The 16,667-nt window shown below is 28.9% G+C and overlaps 1 protein-coding gene and 1 long non-coding RNA gene across 2 annotated transcripts; one reads left to right on the forward strand and one right to left on the reverse strand.

Moving 5' to 3' along the window:
* Nucleotides 1-2,664: 2,664 nt before the first annotated feature.
* Nucleotides 2,665-10,049, reverse strand: LOC114192007 (U-box domain-containing protein 70). Its single transcript, XM_028081513.1, has 8 exons — nucleotides 9,775-10,049; nucleotides 8,810-8,903; nucleotides 8,673-8,723; nucleotides 8,391-8,564; nucleotides 5,611-5,790; nucleotides 5,291-5,410; nucleotides 3,927-4,060; nucleotides 2,665-3,169 (listed from the first exon to the last, which is right to left on the reverse strand). The coding sequence occupies exons 1-8, from the start codon at nucleotides 9,918-9,920 to the stop codon at nucleotides 3,094-3,096; spliced, it is 975 nt and encodes a 324-aa protein (XP_027937314.1). The 5' UTR covers nucleotides 9,921-10,049; the 3' UTR covers nucleotides 2,665-3,093.
* A 3,865-nt stretch (nucleotides 10,050-13,914) lies between these two features.
* On the forward strand, nucleotides 13,915-14,597 carry LOC114190626. Its single transcript, XR_003605834.1, has 3 exons — nucleotides 13,915-13,993; nucleotides 14,075-14,134; nucleotides 14,499-14,597. It is a non-coding gene; the product is annotated as an uncharacterized LOC114190626 (long non-coding RNA).
* The last annotated feature ends 2,070 nt before the right edge of the window (nucleotides 14,598-16,667 follow it).

Here is a 16,667-nt window from a genome sequence, read left to right on the forward strand (position 1 = left end):
TTTGGACATGATTTTTCGTAAGTACAAACAAGAGGTAAATATGTTTTAGTCTCTAAATATGCAAAATTAAAATTTGTGTCTATTTTAAATTTTGATATATTTTGATCTTCAAACTTAACAAATAAATAAATACAATATTTTAATTCAAAGAAATTTTTTTAGGTATTAAACGATGTTTCAGATTGCTATATAAGTTAAAAAGTGTAAGATGGTATAAATAAATTTGATATTCTTGAAACTCTCTTAATACAAAAAAAAAAAGCTTCATGCAGTTGGACTAGAAAGATTATATGTACTCATTTTTAGATTTTGAAAATCAAATTATATGGAAGTTTCAATGTAGCATGATTTCTTGTTCAATTTAGATGTTTCAATGTCTTATTCTAAACTTGAAGCTACTTAGGAGATAAGATTAAAACTTATGCAGAAGTGTTGTTATGGCAATATTATTATAAGTTGGAGCCATGTTGCTTACTCTGTCATTAACACACAAGTGTTGGATAATGTATAGCACATGCAGGCTACAAATGGATAGATTTATACAGTAACAGACTGGCATAAACTACATATGAAATAAATTTGTACTTAAGCAATATAATAATGTAAAAATAACATGGATTATCAAAGGAAATGCATATTAATTCTCCAAAGACACTTTGTTTAGTAAAAACAAGCATATGAAATATATAAAATTTTAAATTTAATCTATAATTTATGTGATCGAACCATTAACTCCTTAATACAATACCTCATCTGGTTGAATTACTAATCCAATTATAATAACATTAATAAGTAGGTCATCTAAGGGTTTTGTCTTCTGAAATACTAAAACTCATTTATGGAAAAGTATATATATCTCACCACATTATAAATTGGCAAACTAGGAAACATGTTTATTTAAAATAATAGAGTTTAGTGATCTGAGTTTATTTTCAGAAAACATTAGAAACATTTTAAAAAATTAAAAGTCTTTAAGATTAATTTTTAGATTTTGGAGTGAACGAGAATTAGGAAAAATATTATCATTTTTAGTTTGGAATGACAACGATTAAGACTATCCGAATTTGACTGTATTTGTTCGAAAAGTAAAAATTTACGTTTATATTCTTTATTATACTTACTCATATTTATTTTTCATGATATATATATATATATATATATATATATATATATATATATATATATATATATATATATATATAGCTTTATTAAATATTGTTTTCCAAAAATTAAATTAAAAAATATATAATATTGTTTTCACGTATTTGATGTCTAAATGATGAATATACATATTATCTCATCTTGATTTCCAGATAAAAAGAAAATAATACAATTGTATAAATTTAAATTTCAATGTACAATATCGAAAAAATTAAATTAAATTAAATAATTCAAAACAAAAATAAATATAAATAAAGACACAAACATAATATATATATATATATATATATATATATATATATATATATATATATATATATATATATTTAACCATTCTCGTTCCTTCATAATTAATTTAAAAAAAATGAAGATATTTCCCAATCAACATTTTATTGGACATGACGAAATTTATGTCCAAATCCCAAAAAACGTAGGATATCCGAAATTTTTACTTTTTCAATGAAATAATGCTTCGTAAAAAAAGTTCAATACTTTTATTCCCAAACCTGAAAAATTATTTAACATGTCATCTCAAGCCTTATGCTAGCAGTGTTGCTGTATCCAATAGTGTTCCTATTTTCTTATGAATATTTCACAAAATAAATAACCATTAAACATATGCTTCCACAAGATTCTTCTAACTCAACGAGTAATCTCAAATGAATAGGCACTTATATTAAATACTTCTAAAAAATAAAATATGGTTTATACGAATGAAGAATCTACCTAGTAATAGACTACCACAGAGTAATGGAGTATCTTTTCACATTATTTGAGACTATTAACAGATAACAGAAAGACCAAACCGTGAAATTCTACAAAGTAAGCATGTTAGTTTAGGGTTGAGCAACTTGTACCAAGTTTTTTGCTTCTCTGATAATTCTCCTAGTGCTTTCATTTCCTCTTGTCATACCAGTAATGTTTTCATTGATCCCTTGGCATATAAACACTGAGTGACCCACATGAATGTTCTTTTGTAATCACTAGTCAAGAACATGATCCACTTTTGCTGGGACCTCATTTAAGCCAAATAAATGACACAAAATTGGGTGTTGACAGACATGCCTCCCACATAAATGACGTCAACCATTATGAATAAACTATGAGCTCTGACACTGTTACATTTTTTTTATCCCAATCCACTCAAATATGAAACAGATATGTTTATCTTATATTTTGCAGGGCACCTGAATTCTCTCATTTATATGGAGAAAATTAGAAGAACTTTTTAATCATGCAATAATATTTAATACCAGACAAATATTTCAGTTCAAAATTTCAATAATCTCAGTGATTATGTTATCATAATTCATGTTAAATAGGATACTAGATCAGTTCTTCTTTCATACTGCAATGTAAAAGAAAATTACATGACTTTTGGGGTTATAGTAAAAGTCAATAATTTTATCCTATGTGTGTGTGTGTGTTTGTGATTGTTGACATTGTAAACATTCTTTACACTATCCATGCATAGACCATTTTATTCAACAAACAAAAACAGGATACATAAATAAATAGTTGATCTAAATTTGGACATCCACCACCAAACTCAACATCCATATCCGAACCACAAAGTTACATATAGAATATCTATGCTACCTCCTTCAATACTATCCATGCATAGACCATTTTATACAAGTACAAACAAAAAGGCCAAAGCTTCCAAACCAGAAGAACAGAAAGGCAACTGTGAAAAAAAGGTACCAAAAGTGCAACTCCTTGATGGCTTGAATAATTTTAAATAATTAATAAATAATATATGGATCTAACAAAATTATGAAGCACACAAGCTTGCCAGCATTTGTCACATCCCAAGAACACAAACAAAACATCACCAAATTGCATCTGTATTGGTTGAACAAGCAAGTCTTCAAGTGAGCATGTCATTTCTACCTTACGAAATAAATATACACCAAGTACTAGTGATGTACACTAAGATCGGGGCATCTTTTCTTTGAATAACCGGGGAAGAACTTCATGAGCACCAATGTCCAAAACCTCTGGATCCCTGAAAATAACAAACAATATAGTTATAATTTGTTAATCTCCAACAGCAGTAGAGTAGCGCTTGACCTATTAAGAGTTACAAGTTAAAAGTAAGAACTTAATATAAGGATGGAATTGAAAGGAAAATGGCAACGCACTTCCGATGTAAAATAGTTATACATCGAATCACAAATTCCTATAGACTTGTTTGGAGAAACTTCTCCGTAAGCACTTTTAATTGAGAAAATAAGAAGAAAAAATGAAAAGAACTTCTCCATAAGCTAAACTTAGCTTACGTACAAGTTTAAAATGACAATTAGAGAAGTCGTATGAGAGAATTTGTACAGATTAACCTATGCATAAGCAAATTTTAGCTTATGAAGACTCGTTTCATTTTTACACATAAAAGTTACTCTGATGTTGAAATTAATTTGACAGAAGTCAAAACTTTTAAATCTAACCTTGTTGAGAGTTCTTTAAAGGCTTTCTTCGATATAAAAGATACCTTTTTAAAGCTCTTTTTCTTAAAATTTTGTTTGGGTCAATTTCTTTTGAGGGAAAAGAAGCCTAAAATAAGCCTAGTCAAACACTGCCACGCTAGTAGATAGAAAGTATTAAAAATAGGAAAAGAGAATAAAGTTGATCAGAAACAATTATTATAAGCATATATCCTCATGTCCCAAAAAGAACATTTAATAGTTGCAATATCACCCCGAAAGATTGTTACAAAACTTATATTCATGTAAATAAGAGTATGCAAGACATAATAGGAGATAAACCTGCACAATGTCTGTCCCTTTTCATTTGAACTAGGTATGAAAAGGAGCTTTCGCAGAGAGGGTGACTCAAACTGAGCAAAGAAACCGTCACTGTGTGCATGTTTCCACTTTCTTGATCCTTGGCCCTTCCAGACCTGCAGGAATAGAATATAATTAATAGATTCTGCAGTCATCTAGAATTTTCAATTCTAAAATACACATGGAATTGAGGTTGTAGGCTGATCTGTCAGAAAATGAACATTGACTAGATAGATTTACATGTTCAAAAAGTATGACATTAACATGTATTTGGCCAATTAATGCACCAGTACAGCCCCAAAAAGAATTGAGTGGAGAAGATGGCTGACACAAATTTAAAGGGAAACAACTAAAAAAGTCCTTGATATAAAGAACTTGGATTTTGCAAAAAGAAAAATGGTATCATAAGGTCGATGTAGTCAGAATCCTACCATGCACCTTTAATTTTGTATTAACCTGAACAGCCCAAAAGGAGAGAAATTGAAAGAAAGAAATAAACGGAGAGGAGATGGAATGGAAAGGCAAGTATAAAGCAAGTCACTGGCTGATACCTTACATATAGGCTTCCATGGGAACGTTAAACTATAAAAAGAAATAGTATTGAAAATGAAATGATAAGCAAAAAGAAGACAGCACATCCTTGAAAAGTAAAGGGAAGCCTCCATTTTATTTCTTTTACCCGTTTTGCCTTTTTAAAACACACCCTTGACGAGTCACTACATCAGCACTATTGATGTAATGAGCTCGTCAGTGAACAAAAATCATCTTTCCTATTGAGACTACCAAGTCAAGCTTAACAAGTATTTGACAATCCTCTTTGAGTAACAAAGATCTATTGTATCAAAGTGCAAATTTAACTAAACATAAGCCATTTGGATGGGAGACATATCCCTTCAGTTCAGTCCCTCTGCAACCATCTTCATGTGCTGTGTGGCCATGCCTAGAGTATGTAATGTATAAAAAAAACCTAATGGTAGCAAGTGCCCGATACTTTAACTACATGAATGAAACTACAGACCTTTTCCTATTTTCTTTTCATGCAGTGCTACACCACTGAATTTGAAACATCAAAGGGCATGAATACATCTGAATTAACTCATATTGGGCCCACCTAAACTCATACGTTGATCAGCTTAAACATTTTGGAACGTGCAAATTTCACACACCTTGCATGCTAGGAGTGAAATTATGACTTCTCTTCACTTTCCCTGTTAACGATGTGATAAGCCTCAAAAGTACCCCTTAACCTAGTAATAAAACTTCCCATTTAACTTGAACTTCTTAACCATTTACAGCATCTGATGTGGAAGTTTCAATCATCAATGCTTTAAGAAATCAGAAGTTACCTGTGGATAAGCAATAATGCTTTTGGGAGTTACCAAGCAGGCTGCTTTGGAGAAAGACTCCTCTGCGTACTGCCTAAGAAATGAAAAGCAGTTGCTGTGTGTATGGGGTGATTCAAAGGCCTGCCAAATAAGATGAGAAAAATAAAAACATTAAAACTTATAATATAGCATTCAGGGAAGTTTTAAGAGTTGATAATCATAAGTGAACAACAAAAGCCATCAAAATAAGCAGGAATACTAAGCATAAAGTTCAGAAATAAGATATCCAAGCAAGGAACCACAATTATAATTGCACAAAGATTTAAAAAGAAAATGCATACCTTATCAATATTCACAACTGGGGCATACTTATCGGTCTGTGTCTTTTCCTTATCCAGAAGAAAGTAAACTCTAGCATCCACTGAAGATGTTTCATGCCACGATTTTACAGCGGTCTCTATTGTCTCAACAAGGAATGAGAACAAATCTTTCCATCCTTCTTCAGATCCATACTTTCCAGCCTGTACGGAGATCATTTAATCCTCTCAAGGGAAATTTTAAAATGATGCAGGATTATATGGAGAAACGAATTATTTCACATCCATTAATAAATATAAATAACATGAAATATAAGTTTAAGGGAAACAATAAAATAAAACATCTAGAAACCAAGATACATAAAGTAGAAGGAAATAGATATATTTCCAACAATCTAAGTTCATTTTCAGTTGTTTTTCTCTTCTGAGAACCTGAGTCTCTGCTGTTCATTCAGTTGAATTTCGATGTATTAATGCATTATTCAATTTTCAATGTGTTGATATCCTACAGCTTATTGTCATAAATTTCTAGCAGCACCAAGGATGTAGAAATTCTGCGTCCCACCTTCGTTCAGACATGGGAGACAGAAAGTTAGAGGTAAAATGTGAGATCACAACTCAAAATGGAAAGATCCTAAAAGGGGGGCATATCAAGTGAGTATGGAAAGAGTTAATTTTAGTCATACAATAAAATACAACCACACAGAAATATTCAAAATTATTGCTAGAATAGAGATCATTGACACCCCAATGCTTTAACAAAAGACTAGGTCTTATCATAATTATTATACCTTAAAGAAAGTCAAATTCTGCAAAAAAAATGTGTCCTTATCATTAAATGGGGCAAGAAATTGAACTTCCAAGGAAAGATACAACATACTAAGTCAAAAACAGAATATTTTATCTAGAAAGAAACCTATAGGAGCAGAGATTTGAGTAGCACAATCAAAGATTAAAATATGTTTTCAGCCAAGACATTTGAAGAAAAAGTACTTGGGAATTAGCTCGAACAGGCTAGTAAAGAAGAATTAGACAGTGAAAAATTGAATATAAACAGTTGAAAAGGATAGTGAAACTCGTGGCTCTTTTGTTAAGGATTAAGGACTACCAGGCTCCTGTTTATGAGATAAACTAGTATATAAATTAACATGTATAACTTTTTGTTCATCATCTTCTCTCTCCAAGCTCTTATTAACACTCAATGGGGACTTCATTGAAGATTTTGTTTTAGAGATAAACCAATAGTCTGCCTGATAATGAATAAATGCTGCATTGAGTAAGGTTTGTTGTTGTTTGTTTTTATTTGAAAAAAAAAATATTTAGAGTAGAAAACTTAGTTTAATCATCCTTCTTGTCTGTTTATGATTATTTTACACTTGATCATCCAATATGGTTGTTTGGTTAAGATTAGCATACACACATACAAACACTAGAATAGACATAATCGGTATTAGTGTTTTGCAAAACCAATACAAGTTTAACCAACATTGTCATCCATCACTTTGATTTCCTACTCGTGAAGAAGTTTAAAATCCAGAGCTGTTACAGTTTATGTTTCTTCCAAGTTCCAACTCCACCACTTGACTCCCTTTTTTGTTCATAAGCAAGTAATTTACTAAAAAAAAAAAAGTGAAAGATGCAAAAATAAAGGATAAGACATCCATAAGGGAAAAGGACAACGAAGTAAAAAACTTGAAGAGGAAAAGGGGAAAAGGCAAAAAAAAAGAAGCAAAGACCAAGAATATTGCAACAATGCATGCTAATCTCTCTGAAGATCTAGCAATATTGCATATATTGGTATTTATTTATTATTCTTTTGGTGTCAATAAACTCAGGTCATTTAGAGTTTATAGTCACTTTTGATTGCTTGCATTCAGCTTGTGAGATGTTACACTCATTACCACACCAGAGATCACAGATATTTGAAGGTTTTGTGGCAGTGACTCTGAACAGCATCTAAAACTCATTTTGTCCCCATTTCTGTGTTGTCATACCTGGTTTTGGAGGATTATTTTATTATATCTATCTTTCTTCATCTGAGGTGTAATGGTTTTGGAAACCTATGTTTGAAACTCTTTCCCACAGACCCCAGCAACATTCTGTCCTTTGATGCAATCCCTCCAACCCACAGATTTCTAACATAGTTCAGGCCAAGCCCCGCAACCATTGATCTAATGCACACACACTTACCCTGTTCAGCCTGTCCTCTATAGCACGACTCAGTCTTCACGTAAGTATTTTCTTTCTAACACAGGTCTTACCTTCCACCTTCGTTTTGTGGCATTGCCGCTCAACCTTTTGTTCCATTATCATTGATTTGTATATTTAGGCATAAAACTGAGACTTCTGACTACTAATTTTGAATATATCTCAAATTTTGAATTGTTACTTTTATTTTTTAACTATTTTAAGGGTAGTCTAAAATATATAATTCGTATTTTAAAATCTTCATAGTAGTGGTCATCCCACTATGTGCTATCTCACTATAGTGATTTTGTGGTCAGCCACTCTGCGCTGTTAATTGGGATTGTTAACTATGAGATTAGCCTACACGGGGATAACTATACACAGAATTTGATACCTTTGACCCGATTTAAGAATATACATTATTCCAAAACTTCTGTTTCTACCTTTGTGTATTCATTCTCTCTTTTGTCTCTCTTCTTGATACCTGATTCCCTTCTCTTTCTCCCATACCCTTTCCAAATCACATATGTGCGTGTGCATTATGCAAAAGAAAAGCTGAGAAAGCACATACTTTTTTACCACTCCTAGTTACAGATTGGGAAGACATGTATACTAACCATTTCAGATTTCATTGTATCTAAATGTTTGGCCACGTCAACATTGGATCTCATATTCTCCACTTCTTGAGCTCGCTTGCTATCTTTCACCAGTTGGTTCAACCTCTTTATCTTTTTTAATACTTCTTGACTTTGGGAGTTATACTGCAATGCTATCTGAAAGGCAGCCAAAGCCTACAAACAAATATTCACACAAGCATACACAATAAGAATAAAATCCTAAACCAGAGCAGAACAAATAGCTTTCAATTAAATCTAAGCAATAAGCTATTGAATACACACATCGTCATATCGTTTCATGGCTTCCAATATGCTCCCCTTCCTGAAATATCCCTGGAAGTGTATTCAAGCAGCATCACTCCAAAAGGTATTACAAAGGTTCAGACACTCAAATATTAACAAATTAGATAAACATTTACCTTTTCCCATTGGGGTTTTAATTTGATTGTCATCTCTGCATCATCGAGAGCTTTATTAAGCTTATCCAATTGCAGCAATGCTGCAGCACGATTACTGGAAGACACCAAATAAACAGAAGAAACTACAGGAATCAAGATAAGGTTTATGCATCGAGTTCACATTCACACAACATATCTGACATGAGAAAAGTGTTGATCCAAACTACTAAATTTACATAAGAAAGAAAAAGCCAGTAACTTCTAAGGGCCACGCCACGCAACACATTTCTAGAATGGCCTATATGATTAATTAATAATTATTTCTAACAATATGCCCTCTGACATGAGATATAATTAGAAGCTCAATTATAGTGTGTGACAATCAACAAATACTGATATCAAATGAAAAGTAAACATAAAAATATATACCATTCAAAAAGAAACTTTTTCTACTCCCAGAAACAAAAAAAATAAACTTTTATTTCTTTCCACTTTCCCTTCAATACAAATTTCAAACTTTTCTCTTTCCACACTTGCTTCCTCAGTATCAAACAGACCATGAAGCTCAGTATATTTCACTCAGCTAATCAACACAGTTAACTGAAAGAAACCTGAAAAGGGAGTCTTTTTTTTTTCCTATTTAAGAGTTTCAGCTTAAGCCTTAAGCGTCATATCGATCTAACTCCAAACCAAACAACACACATGGGCATGCCAAACTGTCACTAAAAGACTAAATTTCTGAAACTCTGATAATACACTGGCAACAAAAACTGACAACTCAGTCTATATAAAAACCGAAAACCCCAACTAAAAGAATAATGACAACAAAAGAAAAGAAGAAAAACCCTTTCGTGATTTCAAGGGAGACAAAATAAACAAGAGGGAAAAGCAGAGTGCTGAAGCAAATTTTAAAACCCACAGATTGAAAGAATTGAACAATGACACCAAGATGAAAAAAGGTGAAAGTTTTGAAAGAAAAAAGGTACCTATAGAGAGTAGGGTTAGACGGGTCTTGCTTGATGGCTTGAGTGTAGAGTGCAGCAGCTTTGAGATACTTTCCTGACTTGAAAAACTCGTTGCCCTGATCCTTCAGAGACATCTCCGAACCTGAACCTTCTTTCGTTTCTGCCATTGATGATCTTTTTCGTCTTAACCTTCAAATCTGTGATTCTGGTTCCTAAATGATGTCTGTAGGGTTTACCACAAAGATGCTTGTTCCTTCCAAAACCGCTTTCTTTGGTTTTAGATGTTTTTATTTCATACTAAAAAATAAGCTAAATGGTACTTTACCCCTCTTATCTTACTTTTATTATATTTAATTTGTTATCTTATCTTTTAAGAAATAATTTTAATATTTTTTATAAATGTGTTGAATTTTGTTATTTTACCAGTTTAAATAAAATTAACTTTTTAACATCGGTTAAAAATTTAATATCTTTTTAACAGTAATTTATTATGTGATAATTAAGGATAACATCGATGGTGAGAGGGTTCTGAGTCTAACACCTACCACTAACATTTGATTACTCAAAAATAGGTCAAAATAGTCATATAATATACTTAGGTTAATAACTTTGATTTATTTTGCATGACTATAATTTTGTGGGTTAAATCATGTAAATTTTAAAAAATTGATAAATAATATTTAAAACTCTTAGAATTTTCATGTATGAAAAAAATCTCATCAATCGTAACTTTAGATATATAATCTTCTTCATATATATTATTAGTTAAAGAAGAAAAAATCTCGATCTACATAACATAATTATTCAAAACATAAAACAATTAACTAACGAAAAAAAATCAAAACTAAAATAAAAAACTAACAAATTTAATTATGTCATAAAAAATTATAAAAATAATTAATAACTCAATATTTTTAATACAAAAAATTTATATTTAAAATGTAAAAGAATGTGATTAATAAATACTATATCATATAATTAAAATATAAAAATTAAATAAAAACTTATATGAAAAATTAAAATATCTATTAATGTATTAAAAATAATTAATAACCCTGAACGTTTAATCTATAACAATATATAAAGGAGATTTCCTTTTGTGTGTCCACTTTTCAAAATACCGATTTTACTCTTTAAATATAATAATTTATTAAATTTTTAAAAATTGACCGTTACTTTTACAAACTTTTTATAAAATCAGATGTGTCTGCTCTTTCTCTTCTTCTTTGTTTATTAATGGTTATTCTTTTATCTGTTCTGGTATATTTTACTTTATTTTTAATAAATATAATTTTAATATATATATATATATATATATTAACTTAATAATATTATAATATTATCACCTACTAATATAATATACAAACAGACGTGATAGTGCTGTGTCTAATACAAAGTAATACATATTATAACTTAAAAATAAACGGAAAACAAAGTACACAATGAGAAATTAACTTAAAAATTATTTTAAGATAAATAACACATATTAACTAGTAGTAGTTTTATGTGTTCGTGCATGTTGAGATTAGTTTATGTCAATAATATAACATATATATATATATATATATATATATATATATATACGGTAATTAGTAATTAACTGAGTTAAAAAACTTCAACATACATTGTACATTTCTGTATTTCATCACATTTAAAATTATGACAAGTCAATATTAAATGTTGACAATGATAAATATATTTAACTGACATTCATTATTTTTCTGTTACAATGAATGTGAAAATCTGATTTATGTGTTTATCAGATGTTCACATTTAATACACTTCTAAATACGTTACGTATGTTGACATCTGAATTTTAAACATATCGAATGTCGACAATTAGTATTATTTTGTCAAAAAATAAAATAAAAATCTTGCATTATATATGTCCACATCCATTACCGATCTAAATCGGATATTAACATCTGATTTCTGGACCTACCAGATGTCGATAACATATATGTTTTTTATTATGTTTTTCTTAACCGAAGGTTTATATCCAATATTTAGTGACATTTTTATTTATTCAAGTATTTTGCTAACAATGCATCAACAATAAACCAAAGACACTACATAAAGAAGGCATAAACAATATAATGAACAACTTATATCGACAAACAAGAAAACAGATATAGTTATGCATTGCAATGCAAATGATACGTGGAATAAAAAATACGTCTTAATGAAAATAACAATCGCTGGACTAGAGTACCCGGATGAACAATGACAAAGAGAGACACGAGTGTAAATGGGACCATATTTTTTTTTAAATGATTTTCAAACTTATTATATTAATTTTTATTTTTATTCACTATTAGACAACTTTTTCATTTTCACACTTCTCCCTTAACTATTAATTATGATTTTAAATTTATTTTGTAATTACTTAATACTTTGTAGTTTTACTTCATCTATATCACCTAAATATGTATGCTTTGATTATTTTTTAATTTAACGTCGACCTATGAAAATTTACAGTTAGAGAATTAAATCTACTATATATCTAAGAAGATGTTAGTATAATGAAGTTACTGAATTGGCCATTCTAATTCATTGACACGTGTCTCAAATGAAGGATTTTTACGTCTTTTCTCTCTTCTTTAAGATTTCCCGCTTCTTCCTCCTCAATGGCTGATAAAATTTTTGAATGACCCACATTCAATGCTTGATTAAAATCTTGATTGACGTCTGACCAATAATTACTATTTTTTTTTCTTCTCCAAGAAAAACTATTCGCATTCTTCTTCTTCCACAAAAATTTACAAAACCAGAAGAAAACCCTCAAGGTTGTCTTCTTCTTCTTCTTCTTCGTCTTTGTCTTCGTCTTCTTCGTCTTCGTCTTCGTCTCCTACTCCTGCCGTCATATCCAGTTGAAGGTAAGTTATAATAACCCAACTTTGTTTTCGAGTTTTCCTTCTCGATATTCATAAAAGGGTTTTTTTACTTCTTCTTATCACTTATCCTTCTTCATCTTAATCTAAGTTTTTTTTTTTTTGCTTCTTAATCAGTTAACATCTGAAAGTTAGGTATTGTTTAATAGCTTGAGTTCTCCTTCTTCATTAGAGGTTCTTCTTCTATTTTTTTAACTAAACTTTGTTTCTATTTTGTCTCTGTAGGTCTCCTTCATCAAAGGGTATTTTTCTACTTTTTATTTGGTGAAATATATCCAAACATTCTTTTTCTTTCTGAAATTCTAGGGAGCATAATCTTTCATCTATGTTTGTTTTCTCTTCGGTCTTGATCATGTAATATTTATTTTTATGTTGTATTCAGACACTTTTTTTTTGTTAAACTTTGGTACTTCTCCTTTGATGGTGTATGACATATTATGGGTTTGATTTTCTTCAAAACTATTGTGATGCCCTAATCATGCCAAAAAGATCATCGATTATCGATTATCAAGTTGGTGTGTGCCATTAATTTTTCCCTTTGGATATATTTTCTTGCTAGTGGATCGCCAAAAAACCAAAATATTTTTTTAGGTTTTTGAAAAATATTCAAGATTTGAGGTGCGGGAAGAGATAAGAAGGCATGACCAAGGGACACAAATGGAGGGAGCTTTTGGCTACAGAAAACCATTTATTAAGTTGGACTTCTTTAAAAACCCTTTTTATTTTATATTATTAGTTGGTGTGTGTATTTTTTTTTCTACGATTTTCGTAATAAAAAACAAAGACATTGTTTCCTCTTAGTAAAAGGGTACTTTTTTTGTTAAGCTCTATTTGATTTATTTTTTATTATGGTTGTAATTTTTATTACTCATTTTGGTTTGTATGTGTTGTGAAGGATAATTCATCAAATATTCAAGGCTGCCAAATCAATCAAGGATAATATGGCTTGAGATATTTATGCCATTAGTAATTAAGGATGCACTCCGGAAGGTAATCTGCTTTGAATGCTTGAATTTTTATGCTCGAAGCCTCAAGCAAACTGTTTTCCATTTTAAATGGTTTGAAACAAGATAACAATGTTGTACCCCATTTTTATCAAGAAATATAACAATCATAATGATTTTTTGTGCTCCAATAAGAAATTGCTCTTGATTTCTATCAATTTTACAACGACTCATAATGTTTGTAAAGAATAAGCATTCATGCATATTTTTTCTTTGAAAGATACAAGGTGCTTCATACAATTCTGTAAAATTATAAGTTTGATTGTAGGAATTTTATTCAAGAGCAAGAGGCAAGAAGAGGAGTTCCTCTCTTTTTGTGAATAAATTTCTTTTGTCTACTTGAAGGTACAAAATATACACATGTTACTTATGTCTATCTCTACATCTTCAACTTTTGAGGAAATTAACTAAATTTAATGACAGCAGGAACTACATTTGTTGAATGAGAAACGCAATCTGGTGAGACAACTATCTTAACTAAGCAAGGTTAGTAAATGTCTTTGTAAATTATAGTTATATTTTAACATCTTACTTATATAATATTAGTCTTAAACTCTGAATGTCAAACATGTCAAATTTATATGTTCCAAATTATTCTTCTCATACTCGGTCAAGATTATTCTTTTAATGCGAGCATTCATAAGTTGGTAAAAGTTGTTTGATATTAGATTTTGTTCTAAAAATATATGGATTGTGATATATGTTAATGGTAATGTGGTATATGAATGGACAGATTGGTGTCCCATGGTACAAAGAACACCTTCTCCAGTAGACATCTTTTGGTTCTATTATTGTCATAATTCTTATGAGAACTATACAGTATCATCTGATGCAATTATATCTCATGTAGGTTATTTAAAGAGTTACAGGACCCTTCAGATGTTAGTGGAATAACTGAGGTATTTATTTACACTTCTAAAGTTTAGGGTAATCATTTTGAGATTTTTGTCATGGGAGGTGCATTATTTCACACCATCGAAGAATAATGCATAAGAGCACCTGCAAAACTTTGATGCCAACATTTGGCCTTTTCTTGTAAAGTATAACTTATGATAAAACTTTGGAATTGTAATTAGTGGTAAGTTTGTCAAAGCTCTTATACTTTTGTTGTGTTATTTTTAGATATTAGAAAATAGTGCATGAATAATTGCTTCTAAATCATACTTAAAAACTAAAGTTTTATTTTATTCTCATAATTTAATAAAAGTGGTTAGCAAATTGGTTTTCAACAAGATTTTCAATTTTCTCCCAATTGTAGTGAATAAATTATATATCATTGAAAATTCATCTTTATCATCTTTCTCATTAGCTTTTTCATTGTGCAACAAGTGCATACAAAAGTTTTAGTCTTTTGGAAGAGCAATATGCACAAGGAGAAACAATTTTGAATGATGATGGTGGAAGAGAAATTCAAAGAATTACAATTCAACATCAGAACATATACAAAGTTTGGGGTCCTCAAACCTGACACTAAGAATAAAGCCTTTTATTTAAATTTTATACTTATTTGCATATTTGAAACATTTTAATTTAAAGCAAATTTTTATCTTCATCTTCTGTTAGTCTTTGTAGCTTGACTAATACCAACTGAAAGGAATCATGGACTACAACTTGAAGATTAGTTAGTTTGGTTTTTTAATGAGCATGTCAAATGTTGTAGTTCAGTCAGGAACTAATATAGTTGGTACGTTTTATCAAGATAGGCTGCAAGATGTAATATCCAAAGCTTTATTAGCTTATAATATATTTTGTAACCTTCTCATCTTTATCACTATAATTAGTGATTGAAAATGACCAAAATCCATGAGCAGAACAATGTGAAAATAAAATGTGTATCTAACTTAGGATTTTTTTCAAACAATTACAGACCATTGGTTATGTATTAGCTCAAGTAAGTACAAATTGGAATGGATTTATATTATCAATAATTATATGATTTGTTTCTAACTTTTTTATTAATTGACCAATTAATTTCATTCATTGTTTTTAATGTTCTAATTATGAATGGATTTTTTTTATAATCAATAATTGATTTTATTAATTATTTTAAATTTCTTTAATTATAAATGGAGTTTTAATTGGTAATTGCTAATACTATTGTAATTATTAGTATTTTTGTTATTATTATTTGAATCAATAAATTAAATATTTATTATTTATAATAATAATAACAAATAAATAAAATATGTATATAGCATTTATTATGTAGCACATAAAATTGATATTCTAATATATAAAATTGAGTTTATGCATCACAAAATAGATTTTATATTTATATTTATGTTTTATTATATTCATATATATATATATATATTATATTCATATATATATATATATATATATATATATATATATATATATATATTTATAAATCTTTGTACAGATGTGATAAAAGATTTAAGAAAAAAAAGTATAATGTTTTATAAGTTATTTTATAATGATTTTTTTATTTTTTATTTTCTAATTTTTAGACTTATTATTATAATAATAATAAATATGTATATAGCATTTATTATGTAGTGCATAGAATTGATATTCTAATATATAAAATCGAGTTTATGTATCACAAAATAGATTTTATATTTATATTTGTGTTTTATTATATTCACATATATTTGTTTATAAATCTTTGTACAAATGTGATAAAAGGTTTAAGAAAAAGAATATAATGTTTTACAAGTTATTTTATAATGATTTTTTTTATATTTTTTTTTCTTCTAATTTTTAGACTTTTTATAATAATAATAATAATAATAATAATAAAAATATGTATATAATATTTATTATGTTGCGCATAGAGAATTGATATTCTAATATATAAAATCGAGTTTATGCATCACAAAATAGATTTTATATTTATATTTATATTTTATTATATTCATATATATATTTTATATATATATATATATATATATATATATATATATATTTATAAATCTTTGTACAGATATGATAAAAGATTTAAGAAAAAAAAAGTATAATGTTTTATAAGTTATTTTATAATGATTTTTTATTTTTT

This window comes from Vigna unguiculata, chromosome 7 (assembly GCF_004118075.2).
Source record: "Vigna unguiculata cultivar IT97K-499-35 chromosome 7, ASM411807v1, whole genome shotgun sequence".
Lineage (NCBI taxonomy): Eukaryota > Viridiplantae > Streptophyta > Magnoliopsida > Fabales > Fabaceae > Vigna > Vigna unguiculata.

Excerpts from the sequence above, each read along its gene's own strand:
- LOC114192007 (XM_028081513.1), bottom strand. The coding sequence starts at position 9,920 with ATGGCAGAAACGAAAGAAGGTTCAGGTTCGGAGATGTCTCTGAAGGAT. Across the intron at positions 5,411-5,610 it reads CAGTTGTGAATATTGATAAG|GCCTTTGAATCACCCCATAC; the intron begins GTATGCATTTTC and ends CTTATTTGGCAG. Across the intron at positions 3,170-3,926 it reads AAGGGACAGACATTGTGCAG|GGATCCAGAGGTTTTGGACA; the intron begins GTTTATCTCCTA and ends TGTTATTTTCAG.